The sequence below is a fragment of the Phoca vitulina genome, unplaced genomic scaffold, assembly GCF_004348235.1.
Source record: "Phoca vitulina isolate PV1807 unplaced genomic scaffold, GSC_HSeal_1.0 scaffold5, whole genome shotgun sequence".
NCBI classification, from domain to species: Eukaryota; Metazoa; Chordata; class Mammalia; order Carnivora; family Phocidae; genus Phoca; species Phoca vitulina.
The window spans coordinates 3857171-3873949 of NW_022589708.1; the positions used below are offsets into that span (position 1 = coordinate 3857171).

The 16779-nt window shown below is 42.7% G+C and overlaps 1 protein-coding gene across 2 annotated transcripts in view; it reads right to left on the minus strand.

Annotated features, from left to right (window-relative positions):
* MYO16 (myosin XVI) overlaps positions 1-16779 on the minus strand; it is a 574777-nt gene that overhangs the window by 256088 nt on the left and 301910 nt on the right. For both annotated transcript variants that reach the window (XM_032402627.1, XM_032402626.1), the window contains exons 14-15: positions 16575-16680; positions 9375-9492 (exon numbers count right to left, since the gene is read on the minus strand). In XM_032402627.1, the coding sequence (XP_032258518.1) occupies positions 9375-9492; positions 16575-16680 (224 nt within the window). The remainder of the gene's footprint in view (positions 1-9374; positions 9493-16574; positions 16681-16779) is intronic.

Genomic DNA, 16779 nt, shown 5'->3' on the forward strand with positions numbered 1-16779 from the left:
AAAAAAAAAAAAAAAAAAAAAAAATATTAGCCCTGCTGGAGAGGATATTTCTAAAATCACATAGGAAATAAACTGCCTTATTTGTTCCTTCCCATTATTTTTTAGTTGTCAACTACAGAAGTATCATGAGGGAATGGAGAGCTGAACAGATGTCTCTTGACCATCCTGCTTCTGTATTCAGATAAGAGGCTGATGCCCATTTGTCCCAGCCAATGTACAAGCTTTGTTTAGAGTAGCATTCAAAACTAATCCAATTCCACATCATAGGGTGACTTCAGTACCTTTAATCTAAATTCAAAAACAGTGTAATTAGTAATCATCCCAGTTAGCTCATCTCCCGCAGTGAATAAAATTGCTGTGGGTTAGCAGGATTCTGATCAGTAGGATTTTGAAAAAAAGAAAAAAAGATATATATATATATATATATATATATATATATATATATCTTAAAGGGGCTTTATAGCTAGAGGAAAACACAAAACAACCAAAAATTCAAATTTCTATGAGACCCTAATATTCTTCCAAATGGAGAAAATACCAGCCTTTTCGTTGTGTCTGAAATGACACTGAAATAAAGGAAGGAAAATGATAGGTATGGGGTTAAGGAGATTTGACTCATTCATGTAAATGTCCACACACAGAAAAAAGCTTCTTGCTGGGTTTTTTGTTTTTTTTTTTTGACTTCTCAAGACCCGAATGCTTTAAAAGATGTTTTATTTCAGTAATATCCCTGACTAGAAATATACCTGTGATCCTCTATCTTTCCAGAAATCTACATATGAATATGTTGCTCAGAAAGTTTGGCACTGTAAAGACATACATGTTTGCAGATTATATAGAACATAATATGCAGTAAAAGTATTTTACAGAGCTATACTAATTTTTCTTAAATTATAAAAGAAAATGGAGGAAATAAATCTCCTCTCCTTCAAGAAAGACAAATACCTACCCTCATTGCCCTTCCCATTGAATTCCAGAAACTTCCAGCACTCACTGTCACCTGCCCCACCCTTCTAGTTATAAATCATGACCAGTTAGGATCTCTTCCCAGAGAGCCCCATCATGTCTTCAATTGGCAATCACCTAAAAGCACACTGTTGCTGAATTAATATATCCAAATATTCTCTTTCACCCTTATGCATTTTCTTTGACTTCATTATTCCAGATTAACACAAGCAGTGGTATGAGGAAAAGTGCCTCAACTAGGATCCCAAGTGTGGCTCCTGGTCCTGAATCTGACACTGACAATTTCCACATTCCTCTTAACTTCTATGTCCCCATACTAATGTGGGGGTGAAGAGATAGAAAGGTCCCAGGCTTCCTCTGGCCTCCAAGAGGAAGGGACTACCATTCAACGCACCTGCTGTTACTGGGCTCTGAGCTGGGGCTTTTCAGATGTTGGCCTCATTTAAATTCTATTGTCAGCCTTTTCATGTTGAAACCCAACTGGCTTATCACCACTAAAAGATGCTGCTCCTCAAAGGAGACAAGATCATTTAACGCACTCTGAAGCTTTTAAAAAATGTCCAAATGAGAGTACAATACTAAGGATAATTGATGATGCTAATAATGAAGATGAAGATGATATCTGGTTTGTTTTAAAAAACAAAAAACAAAAACCACACACAAGCAAAAGCCCTAATAGATTTTCCATCCCATCTGCCTTAACTGTAAGGTTAAGTTTCCCAAGTATATAACATAGCCTTGGCATATTTATTGGGAGACATTTCTGATTGTTAGTAAATTTCAGTTTCCGCTTAAATAGACGTGGGCATCTTTAGGGCACAGATAAGACAGGAGCCAAGTAGTCCCAATTCCCACATGCAGACTCTGTGCCCACCTCCCTCTGCACACACTTCCACTTTACCAATCCCCAGGGGAAAGAGTGGGCACTAAGGAGGCAGAAAATAGTTCTATTCTTACCATACACAAACTGTCGTTACGAAGAGGAATTGGATCTAATTTTTTAAAAAAGTCGAGTTAAATATTGATAGCTTTCCTTATCTACTTGCACTCTCAATAATATGTGTTCTTTGTGGACATGAACAAGTTCATGATGGCTTTATACAATTTCCTCCCTGACATGAAGAATGGCTGCCTCATTTTATTGACGCTTTACATACATTCCTTAGGCTCATCAATCCAACAAATACTTAGCGAGGGCCCACTCTACTCTATGCTGGCAGACTGGATCTGCACCGCCAACTGGCTTATATCCTAATAGGAGACACAGACAGCAACTGACCTGACAACTCATGAAAAGGACACTTTCAGATTTTGACAAATGCTGTGGAAGAAATAAGGAAGGAGACAGATCTGGAGTGAACAGAGCTGGGATCCAGAAGTCACCTTAGAAAGAGTGGTTTGGGGAAGAAAGAGGGATTTCTCTGAAGAAGTGACCTGAACTGAACCCAGTACAGTGAGAGCAGCCTGCCCATTCCAGGAGCAGGCAAGCCTCCTCAAGGCAGCCAAGAGGGAAAACCAAGCCTTGACCTCATCTACCAAGGAACTTAAAAAGTCCAGTGAGGCTGGAGAATGTGGAGCGGGTGCGGCGGGGTGAAGTGGGAGGTCGGGGAGGACTCGGGTGCAGTGGGCTGTGAGGGCTGTAGTCTGAAAGAACAGGGAGCCGGTCCTGGGCTTGACATTTTGATGAGGCCAGCAAAGGGCTCTGTGGATTGAGAGGAGAATAACTGAGGCATAATCATAGCCTGACAGCAATGGCTGATTTCCATTTCCACTGAGCTACAGAGTAAGCTATCTTCTTAATTAACATTTATGTATGTAAATGAGGCAATGACTTAGAAAAAAAATACTAGTCTAAACACCACAAAGTGGGTTTGGTTTGTCTTTTGGAGGGTAGGGTGTTCCAAACAAGGCTAAATTCAGAAAACATGGGAACACAGAACCTCGGGGGGGGGGCCTCCAGTGCCCAGAGAGGAAGGGCTGTCCTCAGCTCATTAAACCAGAGGACATTCTGACTGGTGAGCCACCCAAGGGCTCCAGGATGAGACCACCGGGCAGTAGCACCGGGTCCAGAGACACGGCCAGGAATACCGAAGGGGGGTATCAGAAATGAGGTATGTCCACAATGTCCACAATAGCCAAACTGTGGAAGGAGCCGAGATGCCCTTCAACAGATGAATGGATAAAGAAGATGTGGTTCATATATACAATGGGATATTACTCAGCCATCAGAAAGGATGAATACCCACCATTTGCATCGACATGGATGGAACTGGAGGGGATTATGCTAAGTGGAATAAGTCAAGCAGAGAAAGACAGTTATCATACGGTTTCACTCATATGTGGAACATAAGGAATAGCGTGGAGGACCACAGGGGAAGGAAAGGAAGACTGAAGGGGGGTAAATCAGAGAGGGGGACACACCATGAGAGACTATGGACTCCAGGAAACAAACTGAGGGTTACAGAAGGGAGGGGTTGGGGGGATGGGGTAGCCAGGTGATGGGTATTCAGGAGGACACATGTTGGGTGTTATAAGCAACTGATGAATCACTGACACTACGACAAAAACTTACGATGTACTACATGCTGGCTAACTGAACATAAAAAAAAAAAGGAGAAAGAAAGAAAGAAAGAAAGAAAGAAATGGGGTGAGGCAGGAATGGGCCAGCATATCTGACTTGTCTTGCAGTGACTCACCTGAGCCCACAGACCGGTGAGTCCCGGGAGAACCCAGCCCGGACACATCCCAACATGCAAACAGTCATACTGGTTTATGGAGGGATATAAATTACCAACGACAGGACAGGGGAAGAGGGTTAGAACGATCAGCAAAATGAGAAGAAGTAGACTTTAAGGGGAACTGGGAAGTACATCAAAGTGAAACCAAACAATATATTGTAAAGAAAATATTAATTTATACAAACCATGCAGAAGAAAGCATTAAAAATATGTAAAAGCTTATTTCAAAAGAAATTATAACAGAAAAATAATCTGACTTCATTTCAGTATAACACAATCAAAAATTTTTTTTTTAAAAGTCACCTTTAGTCTACAAAGACTTCAGGAGAGCAGCCTCCAAAGTTTGGAAGTTTTAGCTAATAGTCCTCATATTAGACAGTCTGATACTTTCCAAAACCACAGCTTATTTTGTTATTATGATGAGTGTATAATCCCACAATCAAACAGTTAGGAAAAGCATTAAAAGCCCGTGTTTGCTGGGATGTGGTGAATTACAAAAGTCTTTCAATCAGTGTTCAGGGAGCAGCATCCTCTTCAATCGTCAATGTCCCAGAAGAGGAGACGACCTTACCACGCAACAAAGTATCCGGTGGGGAGTGGGGTTTACCTTGGATCGGTGGAACGCTCTGGTTTTGAACGTCTAGTTGCCAAATGAGGTCTGGGACGACGAGGGCGTCTCGCCGCGCCACCTGCAGCTCGCTGAGCCGAGCGCAGGGGTGTGGGGTGGCGCACGCACCGCCGGCCCCCCACCACCGTCACAGCCCGCCTGCCCCCTCCGGGGTGAGGGGCTGCTACAACAAACCATTCGTAGCCTCCGCCGTAAGCCTGAGAAATGTTCAACTTCAAAAGTAGTTTCTCTCCAATTGAGTGAAACAAGGCTGAAAGGAGCACAGGAGAGCCTGGTCTGGTGTTGAATTTTCTAGTTGGGAGAAGGGGCAAGGGACATTCACCAGCGTCCATGCTGAGATCGGCCTGGGAGCCCCTCTGTGCTGCGCCAAGCGCCCTTGCTGAAGAATGCTTTGACCTATTCTCCGAAAGACTGCGGAGGCCTCTATCACATATATCTGAAGATTTAGAAACACTAAAATGGTCCTCTGGGGACAAGACTGAAAGGATGCTACTCTATCATGTGTCAAAACATTGCACATATTCTACAATGAATATCAACCTTATACTTTAAAGGACCTTAAAAAGACCAGATATGATCTTGATCACAAGAGAAAGAACTGGGAATAGGGCATCCAATATACTCCTTGCCATTAACTTCGTAAGTGCACTTGAACCTCATACCCTGAAAACCTCCCTACACTCTTAGACGAAAAATATAAATCATTAGGGATTCAGACAACCATACCTGCAAATTACCTCAAAGTCCCAAGTGTACTGGATGAGTGAAAACAAATCATCACTGGCAGAGTTTTCTTACTATCTGTACACTATAAACTCACCTATGGGGTGATGGTAAGATGTTCTGGACGTTACTCCATCCTGAGGCTGCTGGCATATACACCATGGGACTCAGAATAATTATATTGTTAAATAAGTAATCAAATGGGGGGAAATATTGGGCTGAAAGCCAGACTAGAATGTTCTTTATTAATTAAATTTTCTTCAAAATAAGAAACACTCCCTACTTTTCTATAGCTCGTGTTTCATAAAACTGAGCCTCATATTTTCTATTATAATCTGTGGCTACATCCCTGATTGGGGATCTGGCACTAAGTTATAAAAGTATGAGCAACAGTATCCATAAAGGAAACAGGCAACATCTCGCAACCTTAAAATTAGTAAGAGAATACTCCCCGTCCAAAAAAACCCATCACCACTATTTTACAAAAGTTGATAATTTAAGGGAAACTCTAGACTACCATGAAGTACAAAATCAACCTGTAACCTACATTTACTTGACCTAGCTTGAGGTGTAAAAACCTTACTCAGGTTTGGTTTACTATTTTAGTGAACACTTAAAATTCAGAAGCCTTTTCCAGGGGACCCATTTGAATATCTCAGCTCTCTTTAAAATTTGTGTGAAGTAGTTTAAATGAATATTTCTTTTGTTTTTCTTTCAGAAAAGGAGCCTGGATATCAGATGAGATTATCAAAGGTATCGTACTGGCCCGTAGCCACCTCTAGGGCTCAGTGCATCTTGTTTGAGATGCCAAGACAACACAACAGATTCTTATTCTCTGTGGTGGGCTGGACTGTGTCCCACAAATGGTATGCCTAAGTCCTAACCCGAGGACCTGGGGACGTGATTGTGTTTGAGAGCAGGGAACCTGCAGATGTACTCACATTAAGATGAGGTCACGCCATAGGGCGAGTGCTTCTAGACTGGCACGGTCCCCACTATCCTGCACATCCTACTTCATTCACCTGTTCTGCCTGGTCTCTGTGGTCTCACCTTTCCATTCTACAAATCAACCTTAGAGAGTCCACATGGTTTGATCAAGGTCATAGGTGCACTGGGTGGACCTCGGACCCAGGACAGTCCAGTGCACTGATGAGCTAACACTTCACACAACAGTATGAGCATGTAAGTGTCCAATAAAACATAAAATACACTTTTTTTAGACAAGATGAAGTCACACTGGAGCAGGACAGATCCTGCTCCGATGTGACCAGTGTTTGTAAGGAGGGAGACACAGGGACAGCACCTGTGACAAGTGAGGCAGAGACCCGAGTGCCACAGCTACCAGCCAGGGAACCCCCAAGGCGAGGGAGCCCCTGACCTAGGCTGCAAGAGGCAAGGAAGGACTCCCCCCCTGGAGACATCCAAGAGACCGCAGTCCTGCTGATCCGACTTCTGTTCCAAGCCACCGAGCCTGTGATGTTTTGTTAGAGCGGGTCTCACACGCTCCCGCACTCGACAGAATTCCCACACGGGGTCTTTCTTCTAGGCTGACGGGCGCCAGGGCACAATCCGCGTCATCCAGTCACTCCGCTGCGCATCGGGACCCGGTCACCAGTTACCAGGTGCTTCCTGTGTGGACTTGGGGAACGTGGAGCGTTAGGCAGCTTCTCTAGAGCAACCCTGCAAAGGTCCCATGGAGGCTGTCGGGGGCGCCTGGGGGTCTGCTGGAGCGCCCCCTCGGCGGGGGAGAGAGGGTGGGGGCCGCACCAGGAAGTCGCTGGGAAGGCCTCGTGATCTCTCTGGAACATCCACCCTCTCTGCGGAGCGTGCATACGGATCTTCATCCTCAAGTCCCACTCCACGCGGTAGCGAATATCTGAAGGCACTGGCCGTGTTCCCCGTGACACTCTGCTCTTCCGTGTCCTTCCACGTGCAGGCCAGAGGCGTGGCCCGAGCGCTCCCCCCGCTGATGCACGTTCTCTGCACACACTGCCCCCCTTTCCCCTTCCCCAGGGGAAGCAGAGCTGCGCTCCCCTCGGAGCCTTCCGGCTTCCCTGCTCCCAGCAACGGGGTCTCAACCAGCACTGGCCCGTTTTTGTAATGCGGGCTTTGCTCTTAAAATTAGAAAAAAAGAACATCACTTTGCCAGATTTTTTAAAAGAACACAGCAGGAAGCTACCAAACCAACAAGTTCGGTGACAGGAAGGGAATCGAGGATGCTGATGAGAAGATGGGAAACGGGAGAACAACGGGGGGCGGTGGGAGAGGTGGGCGCCCACCAAACCCCGGCCTGCTGCCTGCGGGGGGGGGGCACACCCAGTGGCCACGGTGCCAAAGGCACCCGGCGCGTCTGCGCACGGCTCCTGCACGGCTCCGAGCGCAGGCCTGGGGAGGGCCCCGGGACCCCCGTGAGTCGATACCCGGGTCACGGCGCGCTGTGTGCAGAAGCCGGAGGGCGGCACTCGCGGACCCGATGCTGCCGGAGCAGCTGGGCTGCACGCTAGCGGAGACGTCCCGGAGGCGGGAGGGGGGGCCCGCGGCAGCGCGTTCTGGTGAAGGGAGACCCTTTCCAGACCAACATCCTAAATTCTGTCCGGAAGGAACTCAACAACATCAGTAACGGATAAGACCTGCAGAAGCCCGTTATCCTATCTTCGCCTTGGAAAAGGTAACAGAGCACACCAAGTCATGCGGGTGATGTCCGGACAGGTGCTTTCTCCTCCGAGCCACGTGTGCATAAAACAGTGGCCGGCTCTCTGTGGCGGGAACAGTGCGTCTCAAACGTGGGCGACCACACGAGTCACTGGGAATCTTGTGAAACGCAGAGTCCCGTTCAGCAGGTGTGCCTCTCCCGCAAGCCCCCCACTGTGCTGCGAGGGCGCGTCTTGGAGTCACGCACTGGAGCGAGTGGGGGGGGCTGCACAGGGCCTCCTCCACCTCCAGCATCTAAGGCTCCAACCGCAGCTCCCCGAAAGCTCAAGGGGAACTGTGCCCTGAGTTGAAGGGGTCAGGCTGTACTCCCCCTCAGAGGGACATGCTCACTGCAGGGTTATAAAACCGAGACCCGGAGACCAGGCTTGGAGGCCCAAGGCCGTGCTCCCTCGGAGGTCTTCCTAACACAGTGGACCTTCCAACAGAGCTCGTAGTCAGGGATTTTTAAAACATAACTTTCCTGTTGCAGAATTTAAGCTGCTAACTTCAACATCGAAAATTAGCTCCTCTGACTCCTTCTATGCATTTTTTCTTACCCGATTACATTTAGTAATAATGGATTTTGACAAACACGTACTGCAAAAATACAGGCTTTTTGTTTCTAAATTAGGGTCAAAACTAACTTTTGTTTCCTGAAAAGCACTTGAAAACATCAAATAAGATTGATCTCTGTCTAAAATCATTACACTTAGCAATCATTTGTGTGCTAACGGCTGTTATTAAAGTTTCTACAATACTTGATTCTCCCAAGCGCATTAGGCACCCCACCTACAATTCTGTTCAGATGATTAATTTGCATGGATAATCTGTTTTGATTAGAAAGACGTAAAATCACAAGTGAATTCTAAATTAGTTGAATTTTAATTTTTTTTTATTTTTTTAAAGACTTATTTACTTATTTGAGAGAGAAAGAGAGAGGGAGGGAGAGAGCATGAGCAGGGGAAGAGGCAGAGGGAGAGAGAGAGAAAGAAAATCTCTAGCAGACTCCCCACTGAGAAGAACCTGAAGCAGGGCTCAATCTCATGACCCTGAGATCATGACCTGAGCGGAAATGAGTCAGAGGCTTAACCGACTGAGCCACCCAGGTGCCCCTAAATAAGTTGAATTTTAAATAAGGGCTTTTCATAAAGTACACATTAAATATTTAAACAAAAAAAAAATAGTTCTGTTTGGCTTTAGTTGGGTGGTTATTTGTTGTTTTGATTTGTTTTAATTCAATCGTTTTAAAAACATAGACTCAGCTTTATTTAAAATAGATTTCAATGTCTGTTGTATGAAGGAATTATATGTACTCAAGTAATAATTTATTTTAACTATGTGAGTCATTTCTCTGTTCAATAATTAGGATTCATTTCAGCTGTTTTTGGCTTGGTGCCATATTATATAGTTTATACAATAATCATCTTGAAAAGGTTCACCTCACATTTCTGAATATTTTTCAATTCACAATAATTTTAGAACTCCTAACCTGGCATCTCAGGTGTGCACATTCAGGCGCACACACACACACGCACCCACGTGCATGGTCCCTGTTGCCGCCACGTTTGGTGTTCCTCTGCCCTCTCCTGGTAGCTCCTGAGATCTGCCTTTCTTAATTTTATTCTTACCTCCAGTTAGGTGTTTTTTCCTCTCACAGAACTGAAGTTCAAAATACTTTATGAAGCAACTGGACAGATCATTAAGCGTTGTCTTGGCATGTCCAAAGGCTTCCAAGATGCACAGGACCTGCAGCAACATGGAAACATTTACTGAGCTCCTCATTTTTCAAAATAAAGGGAACAATAGCAAAGATACAGAAATATCCCCTTATCTAAGAGGTTCTCTGTTGTTTGTATGATACCATATTGAATTTTTACACTCTTTCTTCAACAGCAAACTACTAGTATCCTCTGCCTCAAACTTAATAAGATAATGATACACAGAGGATTTCCCTTGGCTTTGCTATCTCTTCACACAAACATAAACAACTCAACACATATTATTTAGGCTTTTAGACTTAATAGGACAGCAGAAATGCTTTTGTGGTTTTGGAGGGAAGGAATTAAATTTAATAGAAGCGATAGTGAGAATTTCTTTTGAAACAAACAAATGAACTTAAACATTTGCTTCTAACCTTCTTTTGAACGGGGATTGACACACACACTCTTTCAACCCCAAGCCTCTACATGTTCTCTCCTGTTCTCTCCCACAGAACAGGAATAAGAGCTCTAGATGAAACTGTTTTACTCGGTGTGTCTCACCACCAGTGTTCTCTTTCAGAGAGGGGAGTTAGGGCTTTAAGATGCTGTTAACAAAGATCTTCAGATCAACCCTGGCATCTGAAAGTCTTTCCTGACATGTTTCCTTAAACCCTGACTATAGAGAAAACACCATTTCTTATCACAATCGATTGTGTCTGTGATGATGATGATGACCAAGCAATTCTCCAGAAAGTGAAAATCTGGAAGGTTCAAAGTAGTTTTCTGTATCTTTCAAGTCATGGATGTGAAATGCAGTTCCTGCACCAGCCACAAGGAGGAGCACACTAACACATTACTTTACTGATACAGTGGTTTCTTTATAATTTCTGGTGATAGTAAATTTTGAGAATTTTATTCTAAGTTAAAAAAAAAACTTTGCTGCTACTTTTTTACTTTCTGGATACTGACCTATTAAGGTATTTGGTTCACCTGGAAGTATTTTATATCTTGAAAGATTACAAAACAATACTTTGATTCTAATCACAAATCCCAAGTGCTAAAACTTGTGGTAATAGTAAAATACCAAAAGATTGGTTTTTGAACTTTTGAACTTTTGAAGGAAACATGTTGAATCTTTAAGGAAAGCCCAGGATTTAGGTCTCTTTGTAATAACCTAATTTTAAAGATCATAACAGTGAATCGATAGTAATGACGGCAGATACATATTCTGAAAAATAATTTGAAATAGTATTTTTAAAGGTCCTGCTTTTTGCTTCTTTTCCAATAGTTCAATATTAAAGAGATATAATGTGGAATTAATAGTGTAATTAAATCACATTTTTAACATGTAAATTACATTTAGTAATCATTTAAAAATTCATAACAAGGATTAGAATGAATTTTTTTAAAGTATTCTGGCTTCTAGCTATTTTGGTGCTATATCTGAAAATAAACTGGCTTGTTATTATAGAAAAGAGACATAAAAGATAAAGAATAACATGTGCTCAAACAGGATATATAGGGTAATGGTTCAATACATGTGCTTTGGAGTGAGAAGTAGCTGCCCCCACATTCCAGCTCTGCTAGTAATAAATTATATGACATTAAGCCAGTTTCATGAATTCCCAGAACCACATTCTCCTTTATTTTAACACAGGAATAACTCCTTCAGTGCTCATCAATGTCAGCTGTATGAAGTTCTCAGCTTGGTGCCTGGTACATGGTACGCATCCAACAAAGTTTAACAACGATTAGTTTTATTTTTGTTAATAATAGTAGCAAAATTTATTCTGTGTCAAGCATTATTCTAAAGTTTTTTATATATAACATATATAATATAAATGAAGTTATATATAAAATTATGTATACTCTATACACACATAGATATACATGTGTATGTACATTTATGCCTATATTTCTTTTAATGCTCACAACAGTGTCTCCGTTTTGTAGAAAAGGAAATGAGAGCTTACATAACTTCCCCAAGACTGAGAGCTTGGAGATAGTGGAGCTGGGATTTGAACCCAGGCAATCTCTCTGCGAAATAAGATGTACTTCCTCACTGGGTGACAGGCCGTGACAGCTAGAACCACAGCAAGGACATAGAAGCCTTCAAACTATAGGAAGCTAAACCCATTGAACAAAATGCAAGAGCTCATACGGCAATCTTGCACTATGCTCTGTTGATCCATAATTCAAGCTTCAGATTCGGGTTATACCGGAATAACATTTTTTATCTTTAATTATCCCTTTGGCCAATAGGTGGCACTAAATAACAATGTGTTAAGAGAAATACCAAAAAAAAGCACAACTGGTATTGTTCATTGCTCGCCTTAACTTTGAAAGAAAATAATGAGAATATTGCATAACACCAAGCTTTAAATAAAAATATAGCAAAGGGAAGTAAATAAATATTTCCTAAGTAGTCCCCAATCCAAATTTTAGTGGTAAGATTTTTTTCTATTTACAATTGTATGTTTTTTTCTTCCAAAGCTTTAATAGCTGTGTCTCTAGAAGTTATGCACTCCTATTTTGGCAGTCGTTAACGTACGGTATTTTCTGAGAGTAAAAATCTGTGGCTTCCTCAATAAAAAACAATGGCTTAACAAGTGGACCCCATCACTCTGCTCTGTAAAAGCAGTTACTCAATAAATGTTTATTTAAGCAATTTAAATGGAACTGAATGTTCCTCCAATTTGAAAGTCATCTGGGCCAGAATTAGTGAAAAGCACCAGGCAGTTGGTTTTCTCCCCCAACACATGATTTTTATGTTCCAATAAACCTATTGCCACAGAAAATCCCCTGCTTCTCCAGTTTGAAATTCAGATATGAGGGTTAAAAACGGCAGCCTTCTTCACTGATCTTAGCTGTTCTGAAATTGCACAGGGGTATCAAAAGACACCTCCACGGTGATGGAGTTCAAACCCATTGAACTCGGAAGCCCACTGCGAGGGCAGAATGTAAACCTCCGTAGACTTCTGGGGCAGGACAACTGAAGTATAAGATTAAGATTCAGGAACATGACGGCTGAGTGTCTCTTGATAATACATGTGTGGCCGGCATGAAAATATTACAAATCATGTCTGGGACTCGGAGCCAGGCTCTCCCTGGCCTTCCAGACCCCACCCGGATCCCCCTCTTCCCCTCTGTGCCCCCGGCGGAGAGTGCTGCTTACGGGTCAGGAGGGATTATCAACAGCCAACTTCCCCCCAAACCTCTTCACTTTGTCCTTTTGCTCCCCACACTCCAGATAATAATCTTTAATTAGGTCATCAATGGAAACCACAAGGAAAACACTCTCTACGCCTCAGCTTACAGGATTCTCTGCTGACGGCCACCCCACTACGCCTTTCATGTCCCCACCCTTCCTTCACTCTTCTTCAGAAACTGCTGATCAGAATAACCTCCAATAACTGATTTTCTCTCGCAGTATCCTAAGACCAGGGCAAAACCGTGTGGGCTAGAGGCAGCCAGCATCCCCAGTGGAGACGCCCTGTGGGTGTCCGTCGCGCACGCGGCCCCATGGGGCAGCCTCTCGCACCACGCGTGCTGGTGTGGAGCCTCAGAGCGATGTTGCACCGTAGGGTCTGGGCTGAATGGCTTTCCTATTCAGCTCACCCACGTCTCTCCTTCCAGGGGTCACCTAACGAAGCTTCCTTTCACCCCACCTTGCGCTGAACTTCAAGCCTTCTGCTGAAGGCTCCACCATCGAGGATGCTCTTAGGCACTCATCTCCTTAATCAGACTTTTCTTTCATGCAGGAAGTACGGGCCCATCTCTGGAATGTATAAAATTTCACTAAACCCCTATGATGTTATAAAGATTTACAGTCAATTCAGAAGTTTATCCAACACTTGTATTTAATTCCCACACATATACTTGGGCACTGTGCAAAAATGGACTGGGTAATTTTCAGGAATGCTTTGGACACCAAACAATATTCATGAGGATTGTAATTTAGAGAGAAACAACAAAAAAAGCATAATTGACATGAAGTTTAAGCCATACTCAACCCTGGGCAATATTATTTCACAAGACTAGAAATCACTTATTTTAGGATTTATGAATAAAACAAACACGTGAATTAGAAATAGTTGTACTTGAAATTTGCATGGATATCATAATATTGATTCCCAGATGCTAACTGATTTGGAAGAGTTATATCTAGCTAAAGAAATGCAACTTAGTATGTATTCACTTAAGCTAAAATGCAAAGCCAATTTACATAAAGTAATCTAGAATGCAGTTTAGAAATTATGCAGCCTGCTCTTTCACAAAGGATCATTTTAATAAATGATTGCTTTAGTCTAAATTTACATTGGAGACTATTGTTCCTTGCCAGTATAATTAGGCCAACAGATCCCATCATTCTATTAGTTAACCTAAGTCTATTTTATAACCATGTTGTTCTATAAATTCTCGAATTCTTATGTGTCAGTAGTACGTATCTGACAATATCTGAACAAAGATAATTTATGCTATTCTACCCAGTTCGACCCAAAATGTTAAATTATTTTGAGCTGTGCGGTAGAATTATGCAGGTTCTCAGTATATAGTTTGAGCTTAATGAATGGTTATGAATTAGAGTCATTAATGAACACATATGTCACCAGAGATATGCTGCAGAACTGATTGACTGTACATTCTTCACAAAGAGAAAAATCTCCAGAATCGGGCGTAGGTTTGGGAATCCAGAAGAGCAGATTTAATTTTTTAAGGACTTCTTTTTCAAAAGTAGAAAATATGAGGAAGTTACATTGATCTATCGATTAAATAGAAGTCCCTCTCATTTCTAAATGAGGAATCGCGTACTAAAATGTCCAGAATATTCCCTTGTGAACACCACCATGGCAGAAATAACTCTGGCCTGCAGCTATAAGTCAAAAGGGCAGGGACAGAAAACCAAACACAAATAGCACAATTCTCTCAGGGCGATGGGTTTCTAGATCTTCAACGTTTGAACTTTCAGAGGGTACCATTTTAGGGAATAATCTAAGCTAACAGCAACTGTTTTTATTCCAATGTCATCAGACATTTTCAAATATCAAATTGCCGAATGAAATGCGTGCACAGCAAGTTTTGTATAGGAGAGATTCTAGAGGGGCAAGGTGTGCACCTGCCAAACCTCACTGTGAAATGCACACCGAGAGGGTGCCGGGGCAACACGGCCAATGGTGTGTATCCTCACACACACACAGCAAAATTTACAGGGTCCTGAAGACATACAAATGGTGTATCCACATTAAATTAATTTGATATTATTAAAGTACATCAATTTAGGTAACTTGGGATAATTAACTGTATCTCAGGTGTGCCAGGAATACTTACGGGTACCCTATGCCTGCCCTCATTCCTCTGCTACCTGGAAACCGATCTCCTACTATGTGGCAGGCTCTAAGATGGTGTCTCTGAATTCAAGGGACATGCACATGGCAGCCACTTAAGGTTATTGTTGAATAAATGACTAAGCGACAGGGGCACCATGGCCCAGTCGGGGGGGATGTGCATTCAGAGGTGGCTTTGGCAAGATTAAGGGAACAGGGAACCTCTAGGGGGCTGGACAAGAAAACAGCAGCTGGTGTGATTGATGGGACACTGTGATCCTGGGGCAAGCCCGGAGGGGCTGGCCTCAAAGTGAAAGCCAGTTTCCAGCGTGGAAATGAGAAAGTGATTGTGCCATTTATTTGATGGGTGACCTGGGAGGAAATGCTGGAGAAATGTGCGAGCCCATGCATTCAGGTCTGGCCATGTCTTAGGGGCACACTGTGGGATGTCCAGGAAGGCTGTTGGGCAGGAGTCTACACGGTAAGAAAGGGGTCAGGTGGGGTTAGGACAGAGCGTGACACACACGGAAGGGACCAAGTCCTGGGACCACTGAGCACAAGCAAGCGCAGAGTGTAGGACCCATGGCCCCTCAAGCAATGGGGTGCATGTAAGAGAACAATCATCACGTACTTGGATTATTCTAGAGTTATTTCCTATAAAATGATGAAATTGGAGGCTTAGCCCTACAGATGGAGACTCCCAGAGCAGCACACTTCTGAGTTCTGACCATTTTCCTGATTGGTTATTGATCATCTCTCTCTGTCTGTTCCCACCCCCTAGGGGTTCCCAAGCGCTCATTGCAGGATCTTTCTAGCAGTTCCCGAGTTGGTTCCTCCAGTCTACTGTGCCAGGGAAAACCTGCTAACCAAACTTAACAGAACCATGCAAGAACAAGAGACAAGCACCTGCAGGTGTGTCCTTGGGTAAAATTTCTGAGTTTTTCTGACCTTTATCTTAGCTGCTCAGAGGACTTTCTGGTTCCTCCTTGAATCCTGACAATATTTTAGGTGGATGAAGGAACACGATGAGAAGCAAGTGTTACTGAATGTAACCTAAAATCAGTTCTAAACTGGGCAAAGGGAGTCAAAAGGCACAAAGTCCCAGTTATAAGATAAGTAAGTCCTGTAGATCTAACGCACAGCATGGTGACCACGGTGAGCAACACTGCTCTGTGTGTTTGAAAGATGCTAAGTGAGCAAAACTTCAAAGTTCTCAGCACAAGAAAAAAAAATTTAACTATGTGTAGTGATGTATGTTAATTAAACTTACTGTGGTGATCATTTTGTAATCCATACACATATCCAATCACTATGTTGCATGCCTAAGACTAACACAATGTTGTATGTCAAAAAAATCAATATTGGGGGTGAAGGTATATTACCTGCCCATCAATGTCATTAACATTTCCTATTATCAATTCTTTTAAATACATTGAAACTTTATTATCAGCTCTCAGTGATCCCCCAAAAAGAGGTGCTTATCGGGCCAAATCCCTCAAAGGAATCTACACACCAAAGTGGCACTTTTTAGGTGAACAACAACAATCTAGTTATATTACATGTTTTCAATCCAACTGTTCTGAGCAAATATAAAAAGAGTATGTTCAAAGTATTTGAAAATATGTACAAAAAAATAAACCTTCACTTGAGCAGCATTAATTTGCACCAATCTTTTTTTTCCTTTGTTTCTACAAACTTTGACCAATTTATGGTCAAACTATGGTCTTACTATGATATCTCCTTTTATTTGTAAACTACAGGTTTCTTGACTCAACATATTCTCCAACCCAAACAAGAAACTTACATGTTTAAATTTGGAATCAAACATGGGTCTGCTGGAGCCAGACCTGCAGATGAGGTGTCTCATTATTTGTTTGCTGGCTTCAGACTTGCCCGATCCTCTTTCTCCACTAAAAGAAAACAGAGAGAGAAAACCTAAGTTTACTGTTTTGGAGAATGTAGTGAACGATCCAATGAGCAGAGGTAATCCTCAGATACAAAGATGGTGA